The sequence below is a fragment of the Mobula birostris genome, chromosome 4 (assembly GCF_030028105.1).
Source record: "Mobula birostris isolate sMobBir1 chromosome 4, sMobBir1.hap1, whole genome shotgun sequence".
NCBI classification, from domain to species: Eukaryota; Metazoa; Chordata; class Chondrichthyes; order Myliobatiformes; family Myliobatidae; genus Mobula; species Mobula birostris.
The window spans coordinates 205,181,165-205,196,918 of NC_092373.1; the positions used below are offsets into that span (position 1 = coordinate 205,181,165).

The 15,754-nt window shown below is 50.1% G+C and overlaps 1 protein-coding gene across 3 annotated transcripts in view; it reads left to right on the top strand.

The window, feature by feature from the left end:
- The first annotated feature begins 3,064 nt into the window (after nt 1–3,064).
- The window catches only part of LOC140196117 (matrix metalloproteinase-21-like), a 28,092-nt gene continuing 15,402 nt past the window's right edge, over nt 3,065–15,754 (top strand). For all 3 annotated transcript variants that reach the window (XM_072254827.1, XM_072254828.1, XM_072254829.1), the window contains exons 1-4: nt 3,065–3,152; nt 6,482–6,773; nt 12,486–13,656; nt 14,464–14,603. In XM_072254827.1, coding sequence (XP_072110928.1) covers nt 6,615–6,773; nt 12,486–13,656; nt 14,464–14,603 — 1,470 coding nt within the window. In that variant the 5' untranslated portion in view covers nt 3,065–3,152; nt 6,482–6,614. The remainder of the gene's footprint in view (nt 3,153–6,481; nt 6,774–12,485; nt 13,657–14,463; nt 14,604–15,754) is intronic.

Sequence of the window (15,754 nt, forward strand, 5' to 3'; positions counted from 1 at the left end):
GTAGCAAAGAGACGAGGGCTTGAGGGTTCAATTCTCACCGCTGTCTGTGTGCAGCTTGCACTTTCTCCCCGTGACCACACAGATTTCCTCTGGGTGCTCCGGTTTCTGCCCATTTTCCGTAGCTATACGGGTTAGAGTTAATAAATTGTGGGCATACTATGCTGGTGCTGGAAGCAAGACCACAAATGTGGGCTGCTCTGAGCACATCTCAGTCGTTGATGAAAACTACACACTTCACTGGATGTTTTGATGTACACACAACTAATAAAACTGATCTTTCTTTCTCTCTACTCTCACTCGACCTGCCAAATCTGCCCTGAAGCCTCTCTGCTTCCTCCTCAGAACTCGCACCTCACACACACAGACACACACTGGAAGATTAACTCTTGATCTCCCAGTCAGAGAGCACAACAGAACAGAAACGGGCCCTTCGGCTAATCCAGTCCATGCTGAAGCGTTACTCTGCCAAATCCCGATGTTGGGGAAGTCCAGGACGAGGGGTCACAGTTTGAGGATAAAGGGGAAGCCTTTTAGGACTGAGATGAGGAAAAACTTCTTCATACAGAGAGTGGTGAATCTGTGGAATTCTCTGCCACAGGAAACAGTTGAGGCCAGTTCATTGGCTATATTTAAGAGGGAGTCAGATATGGCCCTTGTGGCTAAAGGGATCAGGGGGTATGGCGGGAAGGCAGGTACATGGTTCTGAGTTGGATGATCAGCCATGATCATATTGAATGGCAGTGCAGGCTCGAAGGGCCAAATGGCCTACTCCTGCACCTATTTTCTATGTTTCTATGTTTCTAAATCCTATCATGGATGATTATGTTCTCTTCCATGAATGAAGATCCAATATATTTACTGAACTTCCCATACCCCATTTATAAATTCTCTCTATTCTGATGGAGAGGGGCCTTCATCACACTCCTCAACCTTTCCTTTTCACAGTGGAGCACTGGAAGAGGCCCTTCAGCCCATCTTACCTGTGCTAACCACAACGCCAAATTAAACTGCACATTTCCCTGCATGTGATCCATACCCTTTCACCCTTAACCTCTAGCTTTAGTCTCACCCAACCTCTGGAAAAAAACTATCTATACCCCTCATAATTCCATATACCTCTATCAAATCCCCTCTCAATCTTCTATGCACTAAAGAATAAAATCCAAAGCTATTCAAACTTTCCCTGGAGCATCTGGAGAAACACATTTCTTGTGTTTACCCTACAAATTATATATCCTCTCAAAAGTTTATAAACTTCTGTCAGATCACCCCCTCAGCCTCTGACGTTGCAGAGAAAATAATCTATGTTTGCCCAACTTCTTCTCTCAAATACTCTCTAATCCAGGCAGCACATTGGTAAACCAATTCAGCACTTTCTGAGGTGTGGAGGGAGCTTTACTCTCCGTCTGACTCTGAGAGTGTGTGAAGAGACAGTGTGGAGGGAGCTTCACTCTGTGTCTGACTCCGGGAGTGTGTGATGAGACAGTGTAGAGGGAGCTTCACTCTGTGTCTGATCTTGGGAGTGTGTGATGGGACAATGTAGAGGGAGCTTCACTCTGTGTCTGACCCTGGGAGTGTGTGATGGGACAGTGTAGAGGGAGCTTCACTCTGTGTCTGATCCCGGGAGTGTGTGATGAGACAGTGTAGAGGGAGCTTCACTCTGTGTCTGATCCCGGGAGTGTGTGATGGGACAATGTAGAGGGAGCTTCACTCTGTGCCTGACCCTGGGAGTGTGTGATGAGACAGTGTAGAGGGAGCTTCACTCTGTGTCTGACTCCGGGAGTGTGTGATGGGACAGTGTAGAGGGAGCTTCACTCTGTGTCTGATCCTGGGAGTGTGTGATGGGACAGGGTGAAGGGAGTTTCACTCTGTGTGTGATGAGACAGTGTAGAGGGAGATTCACTCTGTGTCTGATCCCAGGAGTATGTGATGAGACAGGGTGAAGGGAGCTTCACTCTGTGTCTGACCCTGGGGGTGTGTGATAGGACAGGGTGAAGGGAGCTTCACTCTGTGTGTGATGACACAGTGAGGAGGGAGTTTTGCTCACAATCTAAGCTGTGTATTGATATATGAGTATCTGACCATACAGGGAACTGTCGTGACATGGCCATGGAGAAATTTTGAAAGAGGCCGGAGAATTTTCTGGAAGTTATCGGCCAGAGCGCATTGTGGGTTCTGACCATTTCTCTGTAGCTCTGCGTGCTGTTTTACAGTCCTGGACATGCCACACCCTGCAATGTTTGGTATGAAAACTGCTCTCCAATCACTCATACCCTCGGGGCAAGCCAGTACCAGCGCTGTGGTTGACGTCACTTCCCTTGGTTCCAGCCATCACCTGCGATCACCGAGGCCTCCCTGCAAGGAGCTTCTGCCTCTGCTGAGGAGAGACGCTGGTGGGACAGTCACAGTGGAAGGGCAGAGTGTGAGGAGGGAGGGGGAGAGAGAGAGGAGGGGGCAAGCCCAATATTCTGACAGAGAGAGGTTATACCCAGTTAAAGGGACGGTTGGCATCGCAGATCGTACAAGGACTGGGGTGCAGAGAGTTCCCAAGAGGACAAGCAGAGGTAAAGGTGGAAGTCAGCCAACGGAGGGGAGAGACAGTGAGGGGGAACTGCACCAGGGGAGAGACAAATTGGACAAAGGGTAGAGAGTGGTGGAGAGGTAGAGAGAGCTGGGAAAGAGACGGGGGGGGGGGTGAGGGAAGATAAAGAGCTGGGTGAGAGGGAGGGAGGCAGAGAGCGAAGAGAGAGCTGCGTGATGGACAGAGGAAAGAGAGAGCTGGTTGAGAGACAGGGGAGGAGATAGAGAGAGAGGTGGGTATAAGATAGAGGAGGAGGAGGAGAGAGACAGGGGAAGTGAGAGGTAGGGGAGTTACAAGGAAGGACAAGGAGGTGGAAAAGTGCAGGGTGGAAAGAGAGGGAGTGAGGGAGAGAGGAGAGAGAGAGAAAGAAGGTGGGTAAGAGAGAGAGCTGGATATATGACAGAGGAGAGAGTGACAGAGGGGACAAGAGAGGTGAGGGAGAGGAGAGGGAGGAGGGTGAGGGACAGGGAGGGGGAGAGGTGCATGAGCCGCCACCACCCCTGACCAGTGAGCTGGTGGTTGTTAAGGACAGCAGGGACCCCAGCAGAAGATGACAGCACCACAGCAGATGGTAAGTGTCCGTCCGTCTCTCACACTGATGGCCCTGTGGCCAAACAGCCATTGTTACCGAGCAGGAGAAGAGCCCAGAGCAACCACACGCAGCAAGAGTGGGAAGTTGGGGGGTGGGGGTGGGGGCGGGAGGGTGCTGCTGGGGCCTCTACTAGCCAAGAACACAAGTCAGAGTGGTGAGGTCTTGATGAGGGAGCTCCAAACCTCACACACCCATCCTACCTCCCCACTCTGCACCCACTTCAATTCCCTTACACCCATTCCTATCTCCACACGTCTCCCTCCTCACCACCCATCCACTCCTTGCACATCACTCACTCCCCTCCTATCTCCTCCTACCCTCTTCCCTCCCCTCTTCCCTCCCCTCCTCCCTTTCCCTGCTCCATTCCCCCGTTTGTCCCAGTCCTTCTCTTTCACTCCCAGCCTCCTCTCCTTCCATTCCTGCCCCCCTCTCTCTCTCTATCTCTCTCTCCCTCTCTCTCTCTCCACTTCCATCCTCTTCTCCCGCCTCTTCCATCTCACCACATGCCCACTTATCGGCTCCCCACCACTGCCCCGTCCAGCACCAGAGGTGAGGGGGAGGATTGGAGGAAGAGCTGGCAGGTGAGGATGGATCCAGGTGAGGCAGGGGTGTGGTAGGAAGGTGGCTGATGAGGAGATGGAAGGTGGAGGATGAGGAGATGGAAGGTGAGGGATGAGGAGATGGAAGGTGGGGGATGAGGAGATGGAAGGTGGGGGATGAGGAGATGGAAAGTGGGTGATGAGGAGATGGAAGGTGGCTGACGAGGAGATGGAAGGTGGGGTGATGCGGAGATGGAAGGTGAGGGATGAGAAGATGGAAGGTGGGGAATGAGGAGATGGAAGGTGGGGGATGAGGAGATAGAAGGTGAGGGATGAGGAGATAGAAGGTGAGGGATGAGGAGATGGAAGGTGGGGAATGAGGAGATGGAAGGTGAGGGATGAGGAGATGGATGGTGAGGTGATGAGGAGATGGAAGGTGGGTGATGAGGAGATGGAAGTTGGAAGGTGGGGTAATAAGGAGATGGAAGGTGGGGGATGAGGAGATGGAAGGTGGGATGATGAGGAGATGGAAGGTGAGGGATGAGGAGATGGAAGGTGGGTGATGAGGAGATGGAAGGTGGGGTGATGAGGAGATAGAAGGTGGGGGATGAGGAGATGGAAAGTGAGGGATGAGGAGATGGAAGGTGAGGGATGAGGAGATGGAAGGTGAGGGATGAGGAGATGGAAGGTGGGGGATGAGGAGATGGAAGGTGAGGGATGAGGAGATGGAAGGTGGAGGATGAGGAGATGGAAGGTGGGGTGATGAGGAGATGGAAGGTGAGGGATGAGGAGATGGAAGGAGAGGGATGAGGAGATGGAAGATGGGTGATGAGGAGATGGATGGTGAGGGATGAGGAGATGGAAGGTGGGGGATGAGGAGATGGAAGGTGAGGGATGAGGAGATGGAAGGTGAGGGATGAGGAGATGGAAGGTGGGGGATGAGGAGATGGAAGGTGGGGGATGAGGAGATGGAAGGTGGGGTAATGAGGAGATGGAAGGTGGGGGATGAGGAGATGGAAGGTGAGGGATGAGGAGATGGAAGGTGAGGGATGAGGAGATGGAAGGTGGGTGATTTGGGGATGGAAGGTGAGGGATGAGGAGATGGAAGGTGGGGGATGAGGGCTGTTCATTGTTCAGACTCCGATCTAAGGTTGACAATGCACAGCATGGAGGGAAGCTGCAAACCCACCTTCCAGTCACACCCACTGTGTCTTAGAAATAGAACAGTACAGGCCTTTCAGCTCACAACGTTGTGCCAGCCCTTTAAGATCAATCTGACACTTCCCATCCACAGAATATTCTATTTTTTCTGTCTCCCATATGTCTTTTTAAGGGTTTCTCAAATGCCACAAATGTATCTGCCTCTACCACCACCCCTGGCAGTGTGTTCTACACACCCACCACTCTCAACTCTAAAATCTACCTCTGACATCTCCCCACCCATACCTCATCTTTAAAATGATGCCCCCTAGTGTTAGCCATTTCCACCCTGGGATAGCCTCTGGCTGTCCACTCGATCTGTCTCTCTTATCTTGTAAAACTTCATCACGTCACCTCTTATCCTCATTCACTCCAAGGAGAAAAGCCCCAACTCACTCAACGTATCCTCATAAGACAAGTTCGCTAATCTAGGCAGTATCCTGGTAAATCTCCTCAGCACCCTCTCTAAAGCTTCCACATCCTTCCAATAATGAGGTGACCAGAACTGGGCACTATATTCCAAGTGTGGTCTAACCAGTGTTTTACAGAGTTCAAACGTTACTTCGCAGTTCTTGAACTCAATCTCCCAACTACTGAAGGCCAACGCAGCACACGCTGTCAATATGCAAAGCCACTTTGAGATTCTTTGGACGTGGACCCTGCGATCCCTCTGTTCTTCCACAATGCTAATTTCCACACGTTGAAATATATCTCTACTCCTTCAGCATCACTGAGTCGAAGCACCTTTATCTGCAATGGTTCAAGAAGGAGCTTCACCCCACCTCCTCAAGGGGCAGTTCAGGGTGGGCAATAAATGCTGGTATTGCTGAGAGAGCGAGTGAAAAGTTGATGTCAGTGCAAAACCTGTAACATCATGAATGGCACCCACCCTGCTCATGGACTGTTTGTCCCATTCCCACCAGGGAAGAGGCTACGTAGCATCCACGCCAGGACCACCACTCCCAAAAACCCTAGGAAAAAGATTCTGTCTGTCTACTCTATCTCTGTCTCTCATAATCTTACAAACCTCTATCAGATCTCTCCTCAGCCTCTGTTGCTGCAAAGAAAAGAAACCAAGTTTGCCCAACCTCTTGTTGTAGCACATGCCCTCTAAACCAGGCAGCATCCTGGTAAATCTCTTCTGCACCCTCTCCAAAGGCTCGACATCCTTCCTCTACTGGGGCCCCCAGAACTGAATGCTGTACTCCAGACGCAGCTAACTGGAGCTTTAGAAAGCTGCAACATAACTTCTTGAATTTTGAACAATCCCTCCACTAATAAATCTTATAGAGATGTATGAGGAGCATAGATAGAATGTCGTTTTGCCAAGGTCAAGGTATCAGGAACTGAAGGGCATTGGCTTTGGGTGAGAGGGGAGAGATTTAATAGGGACCTGCGAAGCAAATTTTCAGCCAGAGGAATGGTTAAGGCAGGTAACAACATTTGAAAGGCTGGGAAATGCTTAGAGAGGTATGGGCCAACACAGACAAAAGGGACGAACTCAGATGGACGGGTGGGGCCAAAGCCTGTTTCTGTGCTGTCTGACCCTGTAACTCTCCCCTCCCACAGACCAGCAACTCACGGACGGGAGCTGAGCTCAAAACGTGACGGGTACAGGCCACCGCCTCTATCAACTGCTCACCGCTGTTGGGACGGGGAGATCCGCAGCCCCTGGTCAGTGTACCGGCCGGCGTGTGTGGAGATGAAGCCCCGGTGGGATTGGCTGCTGCCTCTGTGCCTGTGGCTGGCTCTACGGCCCCTCAGCAAGGCTGAGAAGGTTTACCACAGCCGGGACCACTCTGACATCCAGGAGAGAGTGTGGACCAGGGCCCGGCCTGTCCTCACCATCAGGTCTGCCCAGGTAGGTCCGAGGGTCACGGGACCATGGGGTCATTGAGGGGTCACTGAGCAGTCATGGTAGGGTCTTCACAGGATCACTGAGACATTGTGGGGTCATCACAGGTCACTGAGAGGTCATGTAGTGTCACAGAATGGTTGTATGGTGTCATCACTGGCTCGTGGAATCATTGCATGATACTGCATGTCATCATGGGATCACTGAGGGATCATGATGGGATCTAGTGAGGTCATCGTATGTTTCACTGAGAGGTCATGGAAGGGTCACACAAGGTCACGTGGGTCTTGCTTATTCACTGGTGGGGGAGTGAGGTCACTGGCAATGCTCCTGCGTGGACTGAGCGGCAGGGGAAGAACAAGGTTGAGATCATTCTACCCATCGAGCCCATGCTCTCAGAGCAATCCCACCCTCCCCACCTCCATTAACATTCCCTTTAACCTACACCCCTCCTCACCCCCATTAATGTTCTCTTTCACCTACACCCCTCCCATCCCCATTAATGTTCCCTTTAACCTGCACCCCTCCCACCCCCATTAACGTTCCCGTTAACCTGCACCCCTCCCCACCCCCATTAACGTTCCCTTTAACCTACACCCCTCCCCACCCCCATTAACGTTCCCTTTAACCTGCACCCCTCCCCGTCCACATTAACGTTCCCTTTAACCTACACCCCTCCCCACCCCCTTTAACGTTCCCTTTAATCTGCACCCCTCCCCGTCCACATTAACGTTCCCTTCAACCTGCACCCCTCCCCACCCCCATTAACGTTCCCTTCAACCTACACCCCTCCCCACCCCCATTAATGTTCCCTTTAACCTACACCCCTCCCACCCCCATTAATGTTCCCTTTAACCTACACCCCTCCCCACCCCCATTAACGTTCCCTTTAACCTACACCCCTCCCCACCCCCATTAACGTTCCCTTTAACCTACACCCCTCCCCACCCCCATTAACGTTCCCTTTAACCTATTAGAGTCACACAGTTATAGAGTATGGAGACCGACCCTTCAACCCAACTTGGCCAAGGTAACCAAGTTGACCTGGTCCTGCCTCCAGCACTTGACCCAGTTCTCCCTAAACCTTTCCCACCTGTCTACCGGTCCAAGTGCTTTTTAAATACCCAGCTCAACCACGTCCTCTGTGCCCCTCAGGACCAGTTTAAATATTTCCCCTCTCACTTTCAACTTGTGCCCTTTGGTTTTAGACTCCCCTATCCCGGAGAAAAGACTGTGACCAACCCCCTTTATCCATGACATACAGATTCAGATGAGTTTATTGTCACATACACCCAGGAGCAATAAAATTCCTTGTTCACATGAAACACAAAGACTAATAAAAATATGGACCACTTCATGAACACAGGAGATTCTGCAGATACTGGAACTCCAGAGTAACACACACAATATGCTGGAGGAACTCAGCAGGTCAGGCAGCATCTATGGAGAGGAATAAGCAGTCGACGTTATGGCTGATAAAGGGTCGCAGCCTGTAACATCGACTGTTCATTCATTTTCATAGATGGAACACTTTAAGGATTGCGGGCGACTTCTGCAAGGTCACCCTAGTTTCCAGTGCTGAAGGGAAAAGGCCCCTCTGTATCCTGATAACTCCAGCCCTGGCAACATCTTCCACACCATCCCAAGTTTAATCACATCTTTCCTGTAGCTGAGTGACTGGACTGCAGTAGTAATCACAGTGCGGTCTCACCATTGTATTGTACAACAGTAATATGACGTCTTATCAGGTTCTTATGTTTTTAACCCAAGGTTCTTTTGGAAGTCAGGAAAGAGGCACAAAACTTGTTGCTTCACAATTGTTATATTCAGTGCTAACAGAACAAGAAAGCTGAAAGTGGAAAGCAATAGAGGTCTAGTGAGTGAAGAAATAGAGAGGCAAAAGAAAGACAAAAGATGGCACAGCCTTATGGTCAGCTCTTTGTTAGACACATAGATAAGAAAAATTACATTCAAGTTGGCAGTTAAGAGTCAACCAATCGGAAAGACACTATTCAAATAATGCCCCACTAGAGAAGATCCAGAGCTTTCCAGAACCATACAAAACAACACTAAACAATTGTATATACATACTGTGACCACTAGGAAACATACTAAACTGTTACGTACATATGAACAGTTGTGATAGAATTCATACTGCAGTTTGAGTGGGAGAAGCATAAGTCAGGTGTATCAGTATCACTATGGAATAAAGGGAATTACAGAGGCATGAGAGGAGAGTTTGACCAGGTGGGTTGGAGGAGGATACTAGTGGGGATGACGGTTGAGCTGAGGTAGCTGGGGTTTCTGGAAATAGTTCACAAGTCGCAGGATAGATATGTCCCACAGAAGAAGTTCTCAAATGGCCAGACTAGGCAACTGTGGCTGACAAAGGAAGTTAAGGACTGCATAAAATCCAAGGGAAGGGCATATAAGGTAGCAAAAGTGAGTGGGAAGCTCCTAAAATCCACCAAAATTGAACTAAAAGGCTATAAGGGAAAAGATTAACCAAGCATACAAACTAGCCAATAATATAAAGCAGGATACGAAAAGTTTTTTCAGTTAAGGGGGAGCTGATATTGGACCACCGGAAAATGATGCTGCTGAAGTAATAATGGGGGACAAAGTATTGGCAGATAAACTTAATGTGCACTTTACATCTTCTTCACTGTGGAAGACACTAGCAGTGTGCCAGAGGTCCGTGAGTGTCAGGGAGCAGGAGTGAGTGCCATTGCTATTACAAAGGGAAAAGTGCCAGGCAAACTCAAAGATCCCAACGTGGATAAGGCAGCTGGACCAGGTGGACTAGATCCCAGTGTCCTGAGAGAGGTTGTGGAAGAGATAACAGATGCATTGATCATGATGCTTCAAGAATCATTTGATTCTGGCATAGTCCTGGAGGACTAGAAGATTGTGAATATCACTCCGCTCTTTAGGAAGGTAGGAAGGGAAAAGAAAGGAAATTATAGTCCAGCTAGCCTAACCTCAGTGATTGGGAAAGTGTTGGAATCTATTATTAAGGATGAGATTTCGAGGTACCTGAAGACCAATGATAAAATAAGTCAAAGTCAGCATAGTTTCTGTGATGAGAAATCTTGCCTGACAAAACTGTTAAGAGTAGGGTCGACAGGGGAGAGGCAGTAGATGTCATTTACTTGGATTTTCAGAAGGCGTTCATAAGGTGCCACACATGAGGCCGCTTCATAAGATAAAATCCTATGGTGTTACAGGAAAGATACTGGCATGGATAGAGGGATGGCTGACAGGCAGGAGGCAGTGAGTGGGAATAAAAGGGGGCCCTTTCTGGTTGGCTGCCAGTGACTAGTGGTGTTCCACAGGGGGTCAGTATTGGGGTCTCTACTTTTCACATTGTTTGTCAGTGATTCAGATAATGGAATTGGTGGATTTGTGGTAAAGTTTGCGGATAATACGAAAATAGGGGGAGAGGCAAGTAGTGCTGAGGGAGCAATACGACTGCAGCAGGACTTTGACAAATTGGAAGAATGGGCAAAAAGTGTCAGAATACAGTGTTGGGAAATGTATGTTAATGCATTTTGGTAAAAGGAACAATAGTGCAGACTATTATCTAAGTGGTGAGAAGGTTCAAACATCAGAGGTGCAGAGGGACTTCGGAGCCCCTGTGCAAGACTCCCAGAAGTTTAATTTACAGGCTGAGCCTGTGGTAAAGAATGCAACGTTGGCATTTATTTCAAAGGGAATAGAATATAAAAGCAAGGAGATAATGCTGAGGCTTTATAAGACACTAGTTAGGCTACACTTGGAGTATTGTCAACGGTTTTGGGCCCCGTATCTCAGAAAGAATGTGTTGTCATTGGAGAGAGTCCAGAGGAGGTTCATGAGGATGATTCCAGGAATGAAGGGGTTAACGTATGAGGAGCATTTGACAGCTTTGGGCCTGTACTCACTGGAATTTAGAAGAATACGGGGTGGGGGGGAGGGGTTCTCATTGAAACCTACCAAATGTTGAAAAGACTAGATAGGGTGGATGTGGAGAGGATGTTTCCTATGGTGGGGGTATCCAGAACTAGAGGGCATAGACTCAAAATTGAGGGGTGACCTTTCAGAACAGAGGTGAGGATTTTTTTTGCCAGAGAGTAGTGAATCTCTGTAATACTCTGCCACAGAATGCTGTGGAGGCCAAGTCCATGGGTATACTTAAAGCGGAACTTGATCATTTCCTGATTGGTCAGACCATGAAAGGAAGTGATGAGAAGGCAGGTGTACGAGGTTGACTGGGATCCGGGACCACCCATGACGCAATGGCGGAGCAGACTGGATGGGCTGAATGGCCTAATTCTTCTCCTCTGTCTTATAGACATATGGTTATATAAAATACAAGAATTAAACAATTCAACTCTATCCCCATACTCCCAACAACTCCCCCAGATTCTGCCCCTTACCTGCACATGGGGGGGGGGTGCACAGTTCACAGTTCACAGTGGTAGTGAACCCCCCCAAGACTCGTATCCTTAGGATGTGGGAGGAAACCAGTGCGACAGGAGGAAATCCACATGGTCACAGGGAGAACGTGCAGACTCCACACAGACAGTACCCCAAGAATGGGAATAACCTTGTTCACTTTATCCCCGAGTAAGCACTAGCCTTGGGATTTGGTTCGAACATAGACCAGTACAGCACGGAACGGGCCCTTCAGCCCAAAATGTGCCAAACCTAATAAATTAGTAATCAAACAGTCAGCTAGTTTCTTCTGTCTACACGATGTCCATATCCTTCCACTTTCCTCACATTCATGGTTCCATCTAAACATCTCTTAAATGTCCCTCATGTATCTGCCTCTACCACCACCCCAGGCAGCACATTCCAGACACCCACCACTCTCTATGTAAAAAACTTGCCCCTCACATCTCCTTTGAAATTGCCCCCTCTCACCTTAATGGATGCCCTCTGGTATGACAACTCCACCCTGCAAAAAAGATATTGTTTGTCTATTCTGCCTATGCATCTCATAAACTTATAAATGTTATGCAGTATTTAAAGTGGATCTTTATTGTGTGCGGTTTTGGGCTCCTTATTTTAGAAAGGATATACTGTACTGACATTGGAGAGGGTTCAGGGAAGGTTCACGAGACTGATTCCAGGAATGAAAGGGTTACTGTATAAGGAGCATCTGGCAGCTCTTGGGCTGTGTGCCCTGGGGTTCAGGAGAATGATGGAGGATCTCATAGAAACATTCAGAATGTTAAAAGGCCTGAACAGATTAGATATGGCAAAGTTATTTCCCATGGTAGGGGAGGCTAGGACAAGAGGGCACGACTTCAGGATTGAAGGACGTCCATTTAGAACAGAGATGTGAAGAAATTACTTTAGTCAGAGGGTGGTAAATCTGCAGAATTTGTTGCCACGAGCGGCTGTGGAGGCCAAATCACTGGGGGTATTTAAGGCAGAGATAGATAGGTTCTTGATTAGCCAGGGCATCAAAGGGTATGGGGAGAAGGCAGGGGAGTGGGGATGACTGGAAGAATTGGATCAGCCAATGATTGAATGGTGTAGCAGACTCGATGGGCCGAATGGCCTACTTCTGCTCCTATATCTTACGGTCTTAGGGATATACCTTTGTAAGCGTTGGGACTGATTTGGGTCTGAGTCAAGGGAGGCTGGCTCTCATGAGTAGGTGGGATAGACTCAATGGGCTGATTGGTCTCTGTGTGACAGGGCTCTCTTTCTGGGCCGGTTTTCTAGGAGTACCTGGACAAGTATGGCTGGACAGAGCCAGTGAACTGGGAGGACCTGGCCTATCAAGGGGTGTCGGCGCCAGTGTACAGTGCCCTGGAGATCCCCAGGCCTGCGCTCAACGGCCACCACAGCCGCAGGAACCTCCCAGAGCTGGAGGATGAGCAGCAGATGCCGGCTGAGTACACCAGCGCCCTGCTCAGGTTCCAGAGGGCCAATGGGCTGCCCACTTCCGGGCTCCTCGACCAGGCCACCATGGAGGCCATGAACATGCCCCGCTGCGGAGTGCCAGACCACAAGGCCCACGATGACGGCATGCACACCCTGAACGCCACCCGCGACAGACCACCCATCGACTCCAACGTCACCTCCACCAACACCATCAGCCCACCAAGCCGCAGCGATGCCCCCCATTACAGGACCCGGCGCCATGTCCCGGCTCGACCCACCAAAACTGCCCAACACAGCCTCCAGTCCACTAGAACCTGCCAAAACCAGCCCCACCAATCACAGAACAGTGGTCTGGAACAGCTCAACCAATGGGTGGCCAGCAGCTTGGGCAATCTAAGCCAATCAGAGAAAAGCATGCGAAGACGAACTAACCAATCAGAGAACGAAGATCAGGGTGGGCTCAACCAACAGTTGACCAGCAGACAAGTAAAGCAGTCCAAGAACAGCAACAAAGGTTGGCTTAACCAATGGTTGACCAACAGTCGAGTTCAACTAATCCAATCAGAACATAGCATGCAAAACCAATCCAACCAATTGACCACCAGCCAAGAACAAGTCAACCAATCAGGAAGCTCTGGCCGAAGCCAAACCAACCAATCGAGGGTGGGCAGTCGAGGTGTCGGGACAAGATGGCTGGCCAGAGGGGAAGAAGCAGAGCTGGACCCTGGGGCCGGGAGGCGCACGATGCGCTGGCTGGTGGAACGGATACGGAGGAGGCGGGCAGCCTCAGACCTCATGGACAACACCTTCCCCCAGCTGGCCTTCACCAAGTCCCGGCTGAGGTGGCGCATCCTGGACGAGGGCTACAGCTCACAGCTGACCATTGACGACCAGAAAATGATCCTGCGTCTCGCTTTCCGCATGTGGAGCGAGGTCACGCCACTGATCTTCATCGAGGACCTCACCTCGCCGGCCTCCGAGATCGACATCAAGCTGGGATTCGGCACGAGTGAGCGACAAACACAGTCACATCAAACACGTATCTCCCGGGGCAGGCTCTAAGGAACGGTTCACATCCAATTCAGACACTGAAAGAAGCTCCCTCTACACCATCTGAGCATACACTGCCAGAGCAGACACAGAGTGAAGCTCCCTCTACACCATCCCATCACATAGTCCTGGGGTCAGAAACAGAGTGAAGCTCCCTCTACACCATCCCAACACACACTCTCAGGATCAGACACAGAGTGAAGCTCCCTCCACACCATCCAATCACACACTCCCGTGGTTAGACACAGAGTGAAGCTCCCTGCACACTATCCCATCACACACTCCCGGGAGCAGACACAGAGTGAAGCTCCCTCCATACTGTCCCATCACACACTCCTGGGGTCGGACACAGAGTGAAGCTCCCTCTACACTGTCCCATCACACACTCCCAGGGTCAGACATAGAGTGAAACTCCCTCTCCATTGTCCCATCACACACTCCCGGGGTCAGACACAGAGTGAAGCTCCCTCCAAACTGCCCAATTTTTGGTGGGTAATTTCAGGATCTAATTTATGGGATCTACTTGAAGTGCTTTGTGATGAAGTTCATCTGATGGTGAGCGAGGGACATGTGGCCAAGGGAAATGTGGATTAGTGAAGGTAAGAAGGGGAGAAGGAGTGGGGATGAGTCAGGGATACCAGGGTTTGGTGAGGGGAGGTGCAGATCGATGAGGGAGTGGTGATGGGAGCAACAAGGGACCTCATGTGCAGGGTGCTGGTGAGGGTGGCCTCTTCCAGAAGCTGACTGGTTCTTTCCAATCATACAGAGAGGCACTTGGGCTGCTCGCAGGTGTTTGATGGGACAGGGCAGGAGTACGCTCACGCCTGGCGCCTGGGGGACGTGCACTTCGACGACGATGAGCATTTTGTCAAACCGTCGAGCAACGAGGGGATCAGCCTTCTGACGGTGATTGCCCAAATCTCACCCATCCTCTCTCCACAAACTCACCCAAGACCACCCAACACTCACTCTCGCTCTCTCCATAAACCCACCCATCCTCCTGGGTCACTCTCTCAAGATAACGGGTGACTTAATTTCACTATTTCTACCGGTCACTGCTTCCTGCTTGTTTCCTGGTTCACTTCCCAGTGATAGTTCCAGTTTTTGAAACAATTCATCGGTCACTGCCTGTGACATTGACATTATTTGACCATCAGTGAATCTATGCCAATCAACAGTGACCCTAGGTTGACAATCAGTGTCCTTAGGCTGACCATCAGTGACCTTAGATTTACCACCAGGGACCATAGACAGATCATCACTGATCATAGGCTAATCATGCTGACAATCAGTGACAGATTTACCATCAGTGACAACAGACTGACCATCACTGACCTTAGGCTGATTATCACTGACCATTTGTGACCCTAGACAAATCATCAGTGACCTTAGTCTAATCATCTTGACCATCAGGGACCCTAGACTGACCAAGAGTAACCCCAGACAGACCATCAGTGACCTTAGGCTAATCATCCTGACCATCAGTGACCCTAGACTGACCAAGAGTGTCCTTAGGTTGAAGATCAGTGACCCAAGACTGACCATCAGTGACCTTAGGCTAATCATCCTAACCATCAGGAACCCTAGGCTCAGATTGTAAACACACAACTAAACACCTCACTAAGCCTCAGGCTATTACTTGAATCACTGGGAAGTTGGCATTAAAGAACCGTATGAAGTAAGGCCATTTGGCCCATCAAGCCTGTGCTGGCCCCTTGAGAGCACTCCCCCATCAATCTGTACTCACCCTTGCATACAGTTTCCCCTGGAGTGGACAATGCTGTGTGTGTGGTCACTGATCACAGCAGCTAACACAGGAATGGTCAGCCATGCAGACGCACCAGGCAGTTTGTGCTCAAGACACCACCTGGTGAAAGGACCAACATGGAGAGACATATGTCTGTATGGAGCACACCAGCCTGGACAGGAAGGCATGAGAGGGAGAGCAGGTGTTGCAGGGATAGGAGGGTCTCCCGGCCCAGGCACAGACTATTGACTGTATTCCACACTTCCCCTGTCTCATGGAGCACCTCTATCCAAATCCCACTACACCGAGT